At 35.4% G+C, this 19,096-nt stretch overlaps 1 protein-coding gene across 1 annotated transcript in view; it reads right to left on the bottom strand.

Annotated features, from left to right (window-relative positions):
• Positions 1-19,096, bottom strand: part of LOC121417854 (MAM and LDL-receptor class A domain-containing protein 1-like) — a 32,853-nt gene that overhangs the window by 1,532 nt on the left and 12,225 nt on the right. The window contains exons 4-12 of the mRNA XM_041611587.1: positions 18,636-18,898; positions 11,850-11,937; positions 10,468-10,599; positions 8,953-9,212; positions 8,234-8,318; positions 7,471-7,701; positions 6,025-6,278; positions 1,694-1,781; positions 468-617 (exon numbers count right to left, since the gene is read on the bottom strand). Coding sequence (XP_041467521.1) covers positions 468-617; positions 1,694-1,781; positions 6,025-6,278; positions 7,471-7,701; positions 8,234-8,318; positions 8,953-9,212; positions 10,468-10,599; positions 11,850-11,937; positions 18,636-18,898 — 1,551 coding nt within the window. The remainder of the gene's footprint in view (positions 1-467; positions 618-1,693; positions 1,782-6,024; positions 6,279-7,470; positions 7,702-8,233; positions 8,319-8,952; positions 9,213-10,467; positions 10,600-11,849; positions 11,938-18,635; positions 18,899-19,096) is intronic.

Here is a 19,096-nt window from a genome sequence, read left to right as displayed (position 1 = left end):
AAACATTTTTTTTTTTCATGAATGGCAAGTGAAGGAACCTTCATTTGTATAACGTCAGTGCATCTTTATTAAAGTGGGATATCAGAATGGAAAGCCTGGCCAAAAATGTTCAAGAAGTCTATTTGTCTAATTAATATATATTTAATTTGTCTATTTAAAATCTATTTAATAATTTCTATTTGTCTATTTAATATCTGCATGCAGTAATTTGGCTCTTTCAAGCACGTATATCCGTTGGTAACATTATCAGTCCATGAAATTTCCTTTTATCTAAGATCATAGCCTTATGCAGGAATGAAAATGTTAAACAAGGCTTCTGTGAAAATTAAATTAGAATATTTAAATAATGGGAAACTGTCATTCACCATTTATACCTTGAAGCATTTAACATTAAACAATATCTTGTTTCCATTTTAATTACCGACCATTTTAATGGACCTTCATATTCATAGAAAATCTGAAATTACCTGTCATTGTGCCAGTTGTATGGTCAATGTATGGCCCAGTTAGACGAGTAGGTGTTTCCCCAAACCCAACCGACCAATCAAAATCATCATGTAGTTCATGCTGAAGAAAGCCACAACCATCAAGCCCAGTCTCAAAATCACAAAAGTATTCTGCAAGAACGAAAATGATTTTTTTTCATAGTCATGCTTCATATCTAGAAAAACACAAAAATGATTTTACAAATCTGCTTCTTGGTTTGTATTTTCTACTCTACTTAAATTCATTTTAATTGTATTATTTGTAGAATATGTGTGTTAATTAATTTCTAATGAAACAAGACTTCACAAAAGGTATTTTTTCCCCCTGATTGGATTTTTTTAATAAACAGATCTATTAATAATTCATGAATATAAAAACATAAACAAAAAAAAATGCAAAAAAAAACAATAAATAGATAAAAATGAAAAAAGAAAGAAACCTTAAGAAAAAAAAAATAATTAATAACTTTAATGATGGATCAGTAGGGGAAGGCATGGTAAGTTGTGACAGTTTTTGCTTTTTGCATGTTAGAATTGATATGATTAATAATCTAATATATCTAAGTACCTTGCCTTGAAATTGAATTCTTCTGAAATAATTTTAACCTATTTTAATCTTTCTACCCCCACACTGAAAGTCATTATCACCTTTGAAAAAAAAGTGTGAAATGGATCAACTTGCCCCATCTGTGGGGTAAGTTTGAGCCACTTTCTGGGGTAAGTTGAGCCACAAAAACTACGTACAAAATGTATGGGGGAGAACCAGTATGTCAATTTTTTGTTTAAAGTCTTTTCACTTGCTAATTCTCTATAAATACTAACATCCTTTAAAAGGAAAAGAGCAGTCATGTAAATTTGCCCCTTTCAGCCTGCATTTCAATCGATTTTTAAGGTTTGTTTGTTTTTTAAGATATATTACCATAAGAATTACCATGGCTCAACTTGCCCCATGCTGTTTTGCTCAAATTACCCCAGTCCGAACTTCAAAGTTGAAAACAATGTGGTTAGGGGTTATGCTATGGGACATCAATAAATGACACTACCACAATGTCTGACTCATTCATTATTGGCCTGGGGCTGGTGGCTCCACTTGCCCCTATGCTCAACTTACCCCGCCTTCCCCTACATAAATATCAAACATTAATAATTGATATGCTTGAGAGACTTTAGGTTTTAACACTTCATATGATTATCTTCATGGAACATACCTGCATTACAAGCCCTGTCATCAACTTGTATATCATCAATAGCTATATCTCCCCTTACTCCACCTGTCATTACTCCTTCAAATATCAACTGCAAAGGTAAGTCGTATTAAAGAATAATTTTAAAGTATCAAATGAATAAGTGTGTAGAGATCATTTATACGATAGCAATGAAATATTTCAACTTATTTCAATGATTAACCCCAAAACCTCGTTTAAATTTTACACAACACTGTTCACTATTTATTGAAGATTAAACATAAAAGAAAATCCTTATTGTTTTTTTTAACACTTGATTAACCCTATCTAGGCCGGGGGGGCCTCGGAGGCCCCCCCCCTCAACGAATCACGCGATATTTTCACCGCGCAAAATGTTTTGACCGCGCCGCTCGCTGACTTTTTACTTTCAAGTCTTGCGCAACTTTTGAGACCAATTTTGCGTCACCCAGATACGTGGTTCTGAAATTACGCCACATTATGTGAGTGCATGTCAGACCAAAAATTGCTCAAAAACGTGATTTCGTGTACAAAGTCAATGCAAATTGTGTTTTCAACCAAAATTCATAAATGCATGATTATTTTTAGTTTTGCTGGTCTAAATGTATTTATTTTATGCTTTTTATGATCACAGAAGAGTCCCCAACAAATTTCATTGAAAAAACATTGAAAACAAAAGGTCAAAAAACAAGGAAATACATAAGAAATTGCAAAAAACAATATGATACATAAGAAAATGATTTAATATCGCAATTCTTTTCATGTACACTTGCTAAGAACACCACAAAGAGTTTCTATACCAAAAATTAGTACATTTGGAGCTTTATTTAGGGAGTTAGAGGAAAAAGAATGATTTCGCATACTAATTACGCATAAATTAGCATAATCAGTTAATAGCAATTCGCATGAAAAAAATAACTATACAATCTTGTAGAATATGTCCCAGGCAACGTGCGTGCCAATTTTCGGCACTATCGCGCGGTCGACGGCCGAGATCTTAAGGGGGGCCTGGGAGGCCCCCCCCCGGCCATATGAACTCCCAAAATACCCCGGCCCAGATAGGGTTAAAGTGTTTAAAAGTAATGTGCAGTTCATAAAGTGAACAGTATTGTTCAACAATGTAGAGATAATTTTAAAAAGCTCACAATATTTCAATTTGAGCATTTTTTTTTAAGTGACAATGAGTTCCTGCTGTGTTCCACACTGAATAAATTGCTAAAAAGTGTGTTCTTTTCAGCAGTGACAGGGGTACTATAGTATAAAATAAAAACATTTTGATTTAAAGGGGTACTCAATGCTGTAAATTAAATGGTCTTGATATTATATAGAGTCAAATTATCCAAGCAAAATACTCAACAGTTCTATGTGAATGACACTCAGAGTGAAATCATATAGGGGATCATATAGGTGTTTCTAAGGTGCATAAAAACCAACATATTCAAAAACATACTGACACTGTTTCCTCAACAACTGATCTCATAACCAGAAGTTCTCTTTACGTTTAATGTCTTGTTCACTAAAAGAGTGTAAAATGATCTATCACCTCAAATTATATTATTAGGAGGTTTGGACAATCCATGCAAAATGCATTCTTTTAGTCTTTGCTAATAAGATTCTGAAGTAAACTAAGTAAAATTAATTGCATCGTCTCATTTGATATAATAAAGAAGCCGTACATGCATATCATAGTGGCTTATTATATTGCGCACAAGTCAACCTGTCAGTGGTCATTTGTACTCCAAGAAAGTACAATTTACTTATAAACAATAGGAATAGACGAGAAATAGAAATAAACCTGAGCATAATTTTAATGAAGAACAAATACATTTTCAGTTGTCATTCTTCACTCATCTACACGGAGTTACAAAGGTTGATAAAACAGTCTATTCAATTTGTATTTATATATCACAACAGAAGCTGTCCTGTATGTAATCACTGTGACTTTTTGAGCAAATATCATACAGATTGTTGTTATGTCAATATTGACATCTAAAACAGAATTTACTTTATAGTACAAAGATTTTAATTTCAAGGGTTTTTTTATCAGTAGCCATTATCACCTTAGAAATATTTCATACAGGAATTGTAATAGCAATCATTCACTTCAATTTCAGGGGGTCAACTGATCAGTATTAAGGTATAAGACACAGAAAAAAGAAAGAACAAGAAGAACAACTGGTTGAGACAATTTGACAAGTGGAACATCTCTGGCAGTCACTGAATCAACCCCCCCCCCCCCTTTGTGATCTCAACTGCCGATCATGCAAACACCGTTAAAATTGGCATGAAAATATTGTAGTATGTAATCTAAAAGGCTGTATGTTTAATTTTTTTCAGAAATCATCAAATTTTTAAAATAAGAATTATGCTAATCTGTGCGTAACTCATACGTTTTGCACTAATTCACTATAAAGCTCATAGAATGCTAATTTTTGGTGTAACAATTTTTTGCACCATTGCTTACAATTGCTGTGTTAACCACCTTTTTGTTCATTTACACCGATATATATCGTTCTCTTTATAATTTAATAATCCATAATGCTACTCAGTGATTATTTCAAATTTTACAAATTTATTTCCCCTATTGTCCTTACTGTTTCTGTTCCACACATGTTGTTGATTTTTTATCAACCTTATTCCATATCGCCACTCATTTTTTTCTTATTACCTTTGCAGGGTCAAATGGGGTTCACTCTTTACTGTGTATCATTTGGCTGTTTCATATGTAATTTTTCATCCATATACAATTTATAGCTAGTTTGTATGTGCGTTTTTTGTCAATTTTTATGTCTTTTTTTCCCCTTGTACTAGCATTTCCAATTCAGCCTTTGGCTGCAATGAATGTTTTTGTATGTATCAATAAAGACCATTATTATTATTATTACAAATAAAAAATATCCTGGTTTGAAAATTAATTTCTTATGTATTTTAATGTTTTTTTACCTTTTGTCTTCCTTTTTTTGGGGCCAAATTTGCAGCACAAACTTTTTTAACATAATTATGCCAAAATCAATTAATTTCAGGATGAAAAAATTAAATCTACATTGACTGTGTACACAAGAGACCGTCTTGTAGCAATTTTGGGTCTGACAAGCACTTATGTAATGTTGCGTAATTTTCGAATGGCATAACAGGCAAAGAAAATTTGGTCTAAAAAAATGTGCAAGACATAAAAGTAAAAAGTCAGTACAGTAGAAAAATTTCAAGCAGCGAAATGGTCGCAGAAAATGTTGAGGGGGGATTTAGGGTGAAGTTTTGAGTTCACTCAATTATGAGATATGTATACTGCACAATCTTGGCACTTCCAAGCTGTTCAGAAACCATTGGTGTGAAAGAAACTCTTGTATCTCGTCCTTCATTCAATTAAACTTTCTAACTTCAAGCAGTATGAAGAGAATGACACCTTGAGATGAGAAAAATTTTCTCATTTTTATTTTTAAATACCAAATTGTCATTTTGACTAATTACAGATAACCTTTCCTAGTGGCATGTTCATGGTTGGGGTGGCTGGTCACAAGTATATTTGGTCTACTGTTATAGTGTGGAGCATTGTGGCCCAGTGGATTAGTCTTCGGACTTTGAAACAGAGGGTCGTGGGTTCGAATCCCAGCCATGGCGTAATTTCCTTCAGCAAGAAATTTGTCCACGTTGTGCTGCACTCGACCCAGGTGAGGTAAGTGGGTACCTGGCAGGAATTTATTCCTTGAAATGCCACCGCGCTGTAAAAGGCTGCGGGCTAAAGCCAGGGTAATAATATCCAATGAAGCGCATAGGGACGCATTTGGCAGTGATATGCGCTATATAAGCATGTTGGTATTATTATTATTATAGCAGGGATTCTAAAATGGTGGTGCGCGCCACTTGTGGCACATCGAGCCTTGCAGAGTGGCACGTGGGAGTCGGTATAGAAAAGGAGAACATGAGAAAATAAGTTTGATCTACTTGAGGATTGATTATTTCATTACGAAGGGAAAGCAAAAACATGGTTATATTTGAAATTTGAATGCTTATTGATTTCTTATTATTGGTTGGCATTTTTTTAAAAAAACCTCATGAAGAAAAAGATACAGAAACAGAATAACAAACATTCATTTCAGCAAGCCAGTAATCATTTTTTAAATAAATTGTGTAGATGGTCTTATGATGGCTTTTTATATCTTCTGTTGACTTAGAAGCCCTCTTAACAATTTAGAATGCTTCAAACAGCGAATTCAGGGGGCTCTGCATTCTGCCCTCCATCACAATATTTGTTCGCTTGTTGGATAGCAATCCAGACTGCCAACAAGAATTTAGAGCTTCAACAAAAGTAATTGAGAATGACTGTGTTATAGGCTTACCGTTATAGGCTGTATAGTGGTGTCGATATTCATCTTAACAGGCAGCCATTTATTTCCCTGTGATCCAGTCCTGGTCCAGGTAAATCTATTATCTGATGTCCTCACATTGAGTGTCCCAATATCACTCCCATACATATGATACCAAAATGTAAAGCATGAATCATTAACAGCAGTGAACTCATCACTGATCAGTCGAGCCGTATCACCATTGGTTCGGAAGTCACTCTCAGTATACATGTACCAACCAGCATTAACTGCATATATGATAAACATGAAGTCATAGAGAAATAAAATCAATAGTACATGTATTCATCATCAAACCAGTCGATTAAAGCCTCTCTTTAACTCCAGCAGAGTATACAAGTTGCTAATAATATGGCCACGTCAATATATAATGTAACAATATCATAGCATTAAGCCCGTCTCAGACTGCGATTCGTTGCGACCCAAAATTTTAAATGAATTGTGATAACATTTGATATGGATGTTCACACTAATAAAATATTATGGATCAGAGTTTGAAATACTGGCAGGACTACTGAAATCAAAATTCAGTCTAGTTTGAGCCTCCCTGAATGAATGAAAATATATTCAATTCCAACTTGTAATGACATCAGCATCGGTTGTGACTTGAAGCCGATGTGGACTTTACTCCGACTATAGGGCTTGCCGCGAAGTAAAAATATGATTTTCATTGCCTTACACTACGCCAAACTTTCAATGAAAAAATTTTACTTCTTGGAACTTTCATATTAAATTCAAATGCAATTTCTTGAAAAATTGCGTTGCACTGGATCACATAGTGTGGGACGGGCTTCAGGGGTCATTGAATTCAAGCAAGAGAATAGACGATAGAATCAATCATCACCTATAAGATAAATCATATCACAGGATACATCATAGTAGGCTCTAACCCCAAATTTTCCTGTTTGTGTTTTTTTTTGTCTTGTGAGATTGGATAAATTAAGACCTACCTCTAAACTTGGTTTATTGTTTCTCTTCTGTTGACTTACATATCCCTTATTCAAAATGGTGAAATGTTTTCACAAAAAATCCCCCTCCCTCCCCTCCATAACAATGGCACATGATAGATGAGATTAGTATCTAGAATGGCACAAGGATTGGTATTTGGAGTGTCAGGCTACTCCCATCTCCGCAGTCCGCTATGTCCTTTACTACCATTGGTGCATCCCCCCTTTTATAGAGACAATCATCACATACGACACCTGGATGGGTGTGGTCTGTAATTGGCCTGGTGTCAGGACCGGTATAAAAGACTGGTGTCAGGATCAGTATCAAGGACTGGTGTCAGGACCGGTTATTAAGGACTGATGTCTGGGGTGTCAGACTGCCCTCACTTCCTAGTCCACTAAAATTTCCTTCCTGCCATGGGTACAAACAATCATTCCAATCTCCCTATATACCCCTAATATAGACAATCCTTACCTATTGCACCTTGGTGTGTGTGGTCGGTATCAGGACCGGTATCTGGGGTGTCAGTAACCCCCCTCCTCCTGCTCCACTCAAAGTCTCCATTACTGTCATGTGTGTAAGCGCACATCCCTGCCTCAAAGTCACAATTAGCTGGACCAGCCGGGATGGTGATTGGGGGCGCAGTGGTGGGCGGGGCCACAGTGGAGGGTAGCGGCGGACCCACCTCTGCACCATGTGGTATCACTGTGACATCAATTCAAATAGAAAAGATATAAAAGACATTAATATAAATACATTCATAATAATTTCCCTTCTCAACCTACGTAACTGTTTGTACTACCAAATATGATTTCAGGGTAAAACAATTGAATTCTATGGATTATATTATTCTAAAGTTAAATCATGTTTGATAATTAACAGAAGGCCAGTTATTACACAGAAGTAAACAGGTGTCAGGTGATAAATTAATCTTTTCTGCTCCTCAAATTGGCAACAATCCTCAATCAATCAGACGTACTCGTAGTAGTAGACATAGTCTACTTAGTTTTTATATTTCTAGTAAACTGTATAGAAGTTTTCAATATGACTGCAAAAGCTTCTAAGGAAGACACTAAACCTCTATAAGTTGAGTGAAACAAGCAAATGAATTGATAAGATTTATAGCATCAAACAGAATTAATTATACCAGGACAATAATATTTTGATCCTTTGATATTGATATGATTTTGTGTATGCACTTGGAAAGGACAAACAGCAAGAATAATATCTCACAAACCTCGGCATCCATTATCTCTAATAGCGATGTCATCCACTGCAAGACTCCCAACGGAAGAGGATCCTACCTTGCCTTCAAATATCACCTAAGGAACAAACCAAAAAAAAGAACTTCTAGTCTATCCTACTTTTATCCATTGGCTTGGAAGATCATATATCGAGCATATTAAAAAAAAAAGGAATATTAAGGGTATATTTTACATTTTATATAAATCATGGAAATGAATGTCAAGAACTGGTAAACATTATAACATAAAATTGTATGTATGTTTATATTCTTGAAACAAAATTTTTAATGGCATTGATCATGTTGATTTTATTCAGTTAAAAACATTAAATTCAAGAAAAATTTCATGTTATGGTAAGAATTGTTTAATTCCCTGCAGTCAAAGATGTCAACCACTGTTTATATTGAATCCAGAGTTCCATTTAATATCAAATAACTTCTTATTTTCAAAAAATTGGAATGCCTCTGCATTACACAATTCAATATAGCACTTTGAAACTGACTTTGAAAACAACTAAGATGAACAATTTACAAAAGACACCCTTCATAATAATTTCAAGGACACTAAATGACGTTGACATTAATCATTTGACCTAAAACTCATGCAGGACGATCAGTGATACTTGAATACCCTTACGTTCAAGTTAGAAAAGCAGCACCTTAAGTTATAAGGGCCTTATAAGGGTGCCAGATGATGGACTAATGATACCTACCCAGTAATCCTTGTCCTGAGAAACAGCCACTTGACCATAATTCCACTGCGATCCTTGGGTACTACCAACCAACCAGCGGTCAATATCTCCATCTTCATTGGTCATCTGAGTGACCAGAAGTGACCCAACATTGACCCCTTCCAGGAAGTACCAGAAAGTAATGCAACGTCGTGTTCCAAGGTGTCTTGGGTACATGTTAGATGATAATCGTGTAGTCTTGCCAGGGGATTGTCCGTCAGCATTCATGAAGATATAGTGACCTGGTGGTTAATTGTGAAGTTTAGGATATTAGGATGAAGAGAAGAATGTGAGATTTGATTTCATGTAGTTTTTAACTGATATATACTTTTTTCTACTCTTCTCTCTTCTCTCTCTCCCTCTCTTTCTCTTTCTTTTTTCTCGTTATCTTCCTCTCTTACTCTCTCAAACTCTATTTCTCTCCACAGCCTCTTATCGTTATTGATACACCCTCTCCCACACCCTCATTTATCCACACTCACACTCTATCTCTCTCTTTCTCTCTCTCCCAATCAATTCCTATATGTATATCTCAGCTGAATTACTTTAGTGTAAGCCTTGCGTCGGGTTGTACCTCACCCACCCACTCCTCACACCCACACCCACACATTATTGCAAAGACCACCCTCCCCCACACCCTCATTCATCCTCATACGTCCTTTCTCTTGCAACCACAGTCCTACCAGCAGCATTGTCTTTTGGGTGATCTTGGGTAATATGCAACACATCCACTGTCATCACACACACACACTTACACAATTACTTCCAATATCACCCTCTTCCACACCCACATACCTAAGTACGGTTTATGTTCAATTGGTCTAATGCCAAATTAGTTCAATTACTAACTCGTCGACTATTATTTGATCCACCATCAGTTCGTCCACTATCCACAACTCTAAATGTCATTTTGTCCATTCATCATTTCGTCTAGTAACCAGTTGGTCCAATAGCCATTTTGTCCACATCCCATTTGGTCTAATTGGACTAAGTGTTAATACGGTGAAATGAATGAAAATAAAATGGATATAAGACAAAATGGTCATAGACGAACTAGTGATAAGACAAAGTGATGATTGGACCAAATAGTTGCTAGACCAAATGTTGAATGATAAAAATGGCATTAGACTATGAAGTATTAAAGATAAAAGCCAGTTGTGGTAATGATCTCAAAATGAGTTTGTACAGAATCCAATTAAATGACTGGACTTGGGTCAAGCGTCAGGCCGACATTCACAGCAGTAATAATACACTGTCACACGTACGCTTATCTGTGATCTTCAGAATGGACATTTTCAGTGTAGATTTCAAGATTTTGCAAAGTTCAGTTTACGTAACTGTCCCATATCTAGATCCTCGATGATATAGTGACAATTAAGCCTAGTTTTACAGACTTTCTCATGAAATCAGTGTTTACTGCAACTACTTTCATTTATCTTTAAGGTAGACCATGTGATGAGTGGATGAGTTAGAGATAGACAAATTGTCAATTCATACCTGCAGCACTGCCGAGTGTATGATCAAAGGTTGGCCCTAATGATGTATCTCCTTGTTGTCTAATCCAGTCAAAATCATCAGTATCATCTTCATTGGTCCATGTACACATATCACTCTCAAATGTACAGTCACCTGAGAAAGACAAATGACATTATGATTAATTAGTATCCTCATTATGATCACCATTGATAATAATAATAATATGCAACATTTATATATCGCTTAATACAAATGTTTTAAATGCTGCATGCTATTTCCCCGGCTTAAACACGGCTACCCTGATCGGGCACATCGAGCATTCAAGGAATTCCTTCCTACCGGGTACCCATTTACTACACCTGGGTCGAGAGTGGCAAAAAGTGGCTGCGGTGGGATTAACCCCGGACCTTGTGGTTAAAAGTCCGAAGACGTATCCACTGAGCCAGAACACATCTACATCATTAATTTATCATAATTTCATATATTACAAATTCACTATCCTTCTTTGCCCTCTATTGTTGTTGTTTATATAATAGATATTTCAAAATCTCTTTGATTATCTTGTAGAGGGTCCCATCCTCACTTTTCTTGGGGTCCTCCAGATATTAATTTCTAAATTTTGTAATGAATTTGTTTTAATTGATTTTTTAAGGAAAATAAATTAAATTAATATGATCAATATTGAAATTACAATAATTAGCATTTTATTTATTCCTATATATTACTCTTATCACTACATTATTAAACCCTAAAATAAAGAGACCAGGACATTCTTTATACACTTTGAAAAACAATATTCACTGTCTGCACAGTATATGTTGACTTATATAAACAGAAAGTTTATAAAGATTCATCAAAAATACTTAAACAAAACAGATTTGAAAACAAGTTTAGAAAACACATTTTTTATAAAGTCAAGTTGATTAAAAAATACTTTTTTTAAATGGTTGATATAACACATTGCTGGAGAGGAACTGGCCTAGCTTATCCTAATGGAGACAGGACAAGCAATGAATTTAAGCTCAGCGTACCAGTGTAGATCCAATTCCAAAACAACCAGCTATTATAAATAATGGATTGGGCGCTCATGTGTGTGTGTGTCTTGAAGAGATGCGCTAGCTTCTACCATTGTCCCGACTACGTCCATGCTCCTACCAGGGAATTGGGAGTTCCCCGGCTCTGAGCTAGCTAGCCCAGACCCCCACTGTGCTCATCAGCAGCTAGCGGAACCCATTCCATGGAACATCACTCGCGCTCTGCAGCCTCTCGAGCGATCACCCCTGATAAAAACCAGTTCAACGGTTCAACCACTTCACCAGTTAGTTATACATGAATAGCTGTTCATTATCATGAGATTCACCCTTATCTTGCCTATCAGCAGTTGATTGTGAAGGAATACATACCTTGTTCTTGACACGTATTCTCAGATACGATCACATCATCAATAGCTATGTCCGATGTGTCTTCACCGATGATGCCTTCAAAAACTATCTATATGGGGGCCGTGAAATGGATAAAGAGATGAATGGTGCGAGGATGATGAAATTATTAGTACCAAATGAACTTCATTGTTATGGGCCGGGTTGAAATGTTGCTCTTGTTGTCGTATTTGACTTTAAGTTTATACCAATCAGTCTTTATTTCTATTGCTTCTAAGAGAAATGGTATGGTATAATATATGACGTGCCAAACATTGCAAAGTATTAGGTACAATAAATGTCTACCTTTGTCATGTTTGTAATACGAATTAAAAGGAAGCACTTATATAGGCCTAATGAGTACTGTTTAACTAAAACAGGTAACAAAGAAGGGTAAAGGTTTATATTTTATAAAATTGGTAATTTAAAAGGGGCAGTACTCGGGTAAATCCTATATATCACAAGTGAAACATATATATGTTTCGTTCGGCATAACATTACCATTATAATGACATACTTATTAAGGAGATTCCCTACAGAGCTAATATCGTCCATAAAATGCATAGGCGGATCCAGGGGGGGGCCGAGGGGCCCGACCGGGCCCCCCCTATTGGCGGAGCAAAAAAAAAGAAAAAAAGGGGAAAAGAAAGGAAAAAAGAAAAAGGGAAAAGACGGGAGAAAAAAGGGAAGGCAAGCATAAGAGGAGGAAGATGAGTGAATAAAATAAGATAAGGGGAAGACTTGGAAATTAATTTTTTTAATCTTTCATGTCGGGATATAAAATTTTCGCTCGCGCTTTGCGCTCGCATTGCCTTTTAGGTGATATCTTGCTCAATATGGACCTTAAAATATCAAATTCTGAAGTCAAAATACAAAACATATTTCAGCTGGGAAATTGAACTTTCATTATTTTGTTTTATTTACAAATTGATTATTTAAAAGTGTAAAAATTTCTGTTTTATGGTCTGAACATTAACAATTTCTGCTTGCGCGCTCGCAAAATTTGATTTGTCAGGTACCTATTATTTTCCTGTATTCCATGAAGTTCTCAAAAGTATCCCTATTTAGGTCAGATTGTCAAAACGTATCAGCTAGCGTCGCACGCTCGCATTTTGATTAGTGAGTTATGTATATCTCAATATTAATTCTAAAACAAACTACTTAAAATCACCATTTGATGACAATTAATCATAAATTTCTGCTCGCGATTTGCGCTCGCATTGAAAAATTTTAAACTCATGCATCTTATGCATAAAGTGCTTTAAATGTCCAGTTTTCATGCCATATATTTGCGCTCTCATGCTTAGGAAGAGAAATAGGAAGATAGTCATCATTTTCTTATGATGACATAATGTCCTTTAATATCCCGGTCCTATGTCAACACTCAAAGTAATTGAAAGTATCAGCTCTGTTTTAACTGTGATCCTTTTTCACCTCACAATTTTTCCACAAAGTGCTTGCAATACAGAGCTTAAAGTGACCCCTTTTCAGATCTGAATATCATATATTTTTAGCTCGCGCTTTGCGCTCGCTTTATTGATTTTCATGATAAAAAAAGGTATTTAGAATACCCAAATTCTAGGTCGATATCTCAAACACACGTTTATTCAGACACGCAGCTTGTTCCCATTTAAATAATAAGCCATTTCGTAGTTCCTTTCTGTGCATGATCAAAAGATTCTACGCATGATCAGAAGGTCATTTGTATTTAAGTGACATGGTGCTTTAAAATCTAATGAGATAAGCACCAACTTTGATATCTTGATTATTCATATATTCTTTTGAATTGTCGTTTTCATTTACATCCACAAAAAACAACAATGCTTCCACGAACGACTGGTATTTCACAGTTTGTCAAGTATATTGTGCAACATGCTAAGATATGCATTCAAAGTAGGAATGCAACAAACACCTTCATTAAGTGTTCATTGGTGTGCTATTCTAGTCACCTGGTCTATTCAATTTCTTCATCCTGCTATGTAAGGCAAGCTTACGTAATATCTTGCTTTGAAATCTGCCTATCATGATGAAAGAAATGAAAGGTCATTTGACCAAAATTGCCCATGACGTAACTACGAACTGGTCTATTATCCAGTTTCAGATAACAATATAAAAAATTGTCTGCTCGCGCTTTGTGCTCGCATTATTAATGTATGAAAATTTCCAATAGCTTAACCTTTTCATGATTTACAAAACATGAATAGAGTGTCCAGAATTTTTCCGCTCGCGCTTCGCGCTCGCTTTAATAATTTTCAGTTTTTGTCTTATCCTTTCCACGATTACAAAAGTGCTTAAAATTCCATTATTCAGGTAGAAATGTCAAAAATTTTCAGCTCGCGCTTCGCGCTCGCAATATTTGAATGTTGAAATAAAATTATGTAACGTCTTCATGGCTAAGTTCAAGCAGTCCATAACAAATACGTTTTCGATCAGCTCAAAACGTATATAAAAATTTTCCGCTCGCGCTCTGCGCTCGCATTATTAATGTAAGGAAGATCCCCACTTCCTCATCCTTTTCATGATTTACAAAACTTGAATAGAGTGTCTCGTTCAGTAGGTCTAAATCACGAAATTTTTTGCTCACGCTTCGCGCTCGCACCAATCGTTTAGTTATATACCTATTCTGTTAAGTTACAAAAAGTGCTTAGAATTTCCATTCCTTATAGGTAAAAATGTCAAAAAATTTCAGCTCGCGCTTCGCGCTCGCATTATTTGATTTTTTAAAATATGTAACGTCTTCATGGCTAACTGCAAGCAAGTCCTTAACAGTACCTTTTCCATCAGTTCATTTCTGCTCGCGCTTCACGTTCGTAATAATTATTCACTTGCATACACATCTTTTTTTTTCAGGATTGCCCAGAATGTTCAAAACTTTTAGAAAAAAAGTACATAAGATTCCCCAAAATATAGCTTGCGCTTCGCGCTCGCATTATATAAATAATGATTACGGTATTATATATTTATGTTTATTCATAAGAATAAAGCTAAGAAGTGACTAATAGGACTACCCCTTTAAAGAAACCAAAAATCCCGGCAAATATCATATTCGAGTGGCCGATCGGGAAAATATGGCTGAAAAAAAATTCCGGGCCCCCCCTATTGGCGAAGGCTGGATCCGCCCCTGAAAATGTACACAAAAACGAAAAAAATATATATGACTTAATTTATATTCATATAAGGAATACAGTGGCATGCAAAACATTATTTTGTAAAATTGTATTGTTAAGTCTAGTATACAATGCTCAATGGTGAATAGATTCTTAGTTTTCTTCATAGCTTTTGTTTTATTTGTATTTACTATGCCAATAATTATATTTCACAGTTATTGTATTGTATACAGGATAGTTTTCCCATTTCATCGATTACAAAAAAATGAATACAGTACCAGTCACCATTGTTTTGAATCACTATTGCCTGTTTCGGATGGATTTTGGCTGAGGCAGATAGTGGTAAGTCTAGGAATCGTGACTGGTAGTGTATGTTATCTTTGAACAATTTTGTATAATAATTCTAATTTTAAATGTTATTGAACTCATTCATTACAGAGCCCAATGTTACTTTTTTATCTATTATGCATATATTGTTATTTTTATGTTAACAGGACCAGGCTGAAAAACTGTTAATCTGAGCCTGCTATCCTGTATAAACATATTTTAATAAATAAATAAATAGATAAATTATTGAATGTATATTTGCTTACTCTAATTGACACATTGATACATATATTTACATCGATGAAATGCTCAACAGTGTGGAGGTGATTCACATTGTGTTTCACACAGTAAACACACTGTGGCATATACTGTGAATGCACTGTAGGACACTGTGTTTTTTCCAGTAGGGAAAAGCATGCTTGTCTGGAACGTTTGTATTAAAAAGAAGGAAGGGTCGACTGGCGTAAATCCGTGTTGATGGGTGGGGATGACTGAAATTTTTTGGCATTTTTTTATTGCAATCATGTTTTTCGATATGCAAGGAATTGTCATTGATATGTCCACAGTGACGTACAGTGGGTCACGGCATGAGGGGCACCAGCAAAATTTTTGAATCACTGAGTGAGCACGCTCAGTTGCCAGTTTTTCTGACCTAATAGAGACATTTTAAGGACAATGTCATTAAACCGATATGTATCTCACCGATGAAAAAATGCGAGCGCGAAGCGCGAGCTAATTTTTTTTTATATTCACACCTACAAAGGGACATTATAATCAAATTTGTGTAATCATGATAGGTAGCTGTCTCACTAAACAATGCGAGCGCGAAGCACGAGCAAAAGTTTTCTTTTATTTTGACCCCAAACAGCGAGATTTTAAGGAATATATTTTAGGAATCCATTAAGAGTATGCATATCTCACCGTAGTCATCTAATGCGAGTGCCAAGCGCTTGCTGATTTTATTAGAATTACATCATGAAACACTTTTTGTAGTCATTGCAATCATGATTATCATACACATGTCACTAATCAAATATTGCGAGTGCGAAGCGCGAGCTGAAAATTTAGATCATTCAGACCTGAAGTGGGACATTCTAAGGTGTCTTTGTAGGAATTAACTAGGACCATACGTATTTCATTCACCAAATGATGCGAGCGCGAAGTACGAAATGAAAAAAAATTGATATGATCGGATCAGAAGAAGGGGCATGTCAAGGATTTATTTTAGGAATTAATGTAGAGCAGATATATCTCACCAATCCACTAATGCGAACGTAATCACGGACAGGAAATGTTTCATATATACAAAGACCTTAACATGGGGCAATCACTTTTTGAGTCATGAAAAAGAAGCATATGCCACTACATAAAACAATGATAACTCAATTGCTAGGAAATATATTTGGTTTAAATAGACTTGAAAACGGGATGTTTTAGTACAACAAGATTATAGATCTCGTTACACAGACAATGCGAGCACCAGGAACAATGAAGACGTAGGCCCTGGGCAAATTATGTTTCATAAAGTTATGATAAAAATGTTTATGTAATGTAACAAAACATATTCATAATATAATGTAACATTATAATGAATAATATTTTTTTCTTTGAATTCCCACTACGCTTCTCTTCCTTTCTCCCTCTTTTCCTTTTCCCCTTTCCCCCGTTTTTTTTTGTCAGCCGATTGGGAGGAGGGCACGTGTCCCCCGTACTTACGCCACTGTATGTCCATATGGCAAATACCCTACCAACATGACCAATATCATTATCTCTTTTACACCATGATGGTTTAATGGTTTTATTAGAGATTACATTCAAATTTTTTGACATTCCATCTTAATCCCTTCTCAAAGACCCCAACATTGATGAATTGGAAGAAACGAGGGTTTCTCTTCAATGTTATAATAAGGACATAAGTATTTCGTTTGGAAATGTCGAACTGGCTCTTTATTTGCATTATTTTACTATTCAATGATATTGGTATTTGTTAAAGCCTGTGTATAGCTTTGGTAAAGGGTCAATAATGTGATTGATAATCGAATATCATCTAATATGACAGTCTTACTGAAGCGTAGAGACCGTTAGATATTTTTCCAACTGCACTTCTCTGAGAAAATTTCAAATATTCAAATTTTGGATATATAGCGCCCTCTCTCGGCGATGCTTCATTTAAATTTAAAAAAAAAATGGGCATTCAAGCACTTATCTTATAAATTAAGTAATTAGATATCCAAAAGTTACAGACAAAGAACATATCTTGAGAGTTTCAGCCCATTCCATGATTTGGAATAGGATTTAATTGAAAGACAAAAATACACAGATATTTTAATTTGATCGGGTGACCCGATCAAGTTAAATTTCCATGTAAAATCGCAAAATTTATCCTGTAAAACACATTTTCATTTCATATCCTCCACATCATAACTGTTATAGGGCATATCCATTCATATTAGCTAGCAATGAATTGGAATAGTGATAGGTGCATTTTGGTGGATTTACCAAAACTATACACAAGCTTTAAGCGGTTATTTTAAGAAGAATTTTCACTCCCAAAAAAATTCTCTTGTGATTTTTTTTCATTTCTTTCGTAAAAAGTGGGGGGGTGTTTGTACAGGCCATCCCTCTCCTTGAAAAGTGGGGGGATATATTTGCACCGGTGGAACTGTCAATAAAGTGAATTTGATTATCATCTAACATGTTTAACAGTCTATTTAAAAATTTGATATTTTCTCATTTTGGACATAAGTATGTTATCTAAAATGTTCTAACTTAAAATTGTAGAGGTTATCTCAGTTAAAGTTCCTCAAAAATGTGAAGACATTGTTTTTTTTTTCTTTTTAATGCAGCGCTCGGGATAAAGTTTTCGTGTAAAATCGCAGACTAAACTTGTTTGCAGTTCATATCATCCACTGTAAGAAAATTTATCCTTAACTAAAAGAAGTTCCTGCAGCAGAGTCTCGAGAACACCTGTAATCTTATCAGATTGCGTAATCTTACAGGAAATTGGTATTTGGTGTGTGTAATCTTACAAATTTCCTTAAATAAAACACTCTTTTCCCCTTTTTCTAACAGACCTGTTCTGTTGAATTGCAGAAAAATTCCTGTTTCATGAATTTAAAGAATGATTCTGGTATTGCTTTTTGCATAATCTTCTTTTATTTTTCTGTAAAATCAGGGTTTTTTTAACAGTGGATCCAAAACTGAACAGATCTGGGATAAACGTGGAAAGCGGTTTTTATTTTGGAGGGGGAGGGGGTCATAAAACTATAGGTATATGCCCGAAAGGATTGGTATAATATGACATTTAGTATGATGGGTAATTATTTGACCAACATACCTGGAAATCTCCAACGATACCCGAAGCATCTGCTCTGGCCATGTTCCAGTCATTTCCCTGATCACCTGATCTTGACCAAATAGGCACAGAGCTATTGACGTCACTTCCGGTTTGGAGCGCGTAGACATTCAACGTACCCATGTTTTCACCCCACATATGATAAAAGAATTCGATGCAATGACCACCCTGTGCAGAAAATGGAGTGGAACAGAGTTGTGCGGTGTCCCCATCCCTATCTGATGATTCTATGTACATGTAATGCCCTGAAAATAAAAAATTGATAAATGTTTGGACTAATTCCATTTTTCTATAATTCCTTTTATTTTCTTCCCTTTGTTTATGAATAATTGCTACACCGAACCACATGATTAATAGACATTCTTAGACAAGATTTTATTTTTCTTCAAAAATTCCATTAGACGGTTAGAATAAAATTTTTAGGGCAAGTGGATGATTTAAAA

Source organism: Lytechinus variegatus, chromosome 6 (genome assembly GCF_018143015.1).
Source record: "Lytechinus variegatus isolate NC3 chromosome 6, Lvar_3.0, whole genome shotgun sequence".
Classification (NCBI taxonomy): Eukaryota; Metazoa; Echinodermata; class Echinoidea; order Temnopleuroida; family Toxopneustidae; genus Lytechinus; species Lytechinus variegatus.
This window is presented reverse-complemented; position numbering and strand designations above follow the sequence as displayed.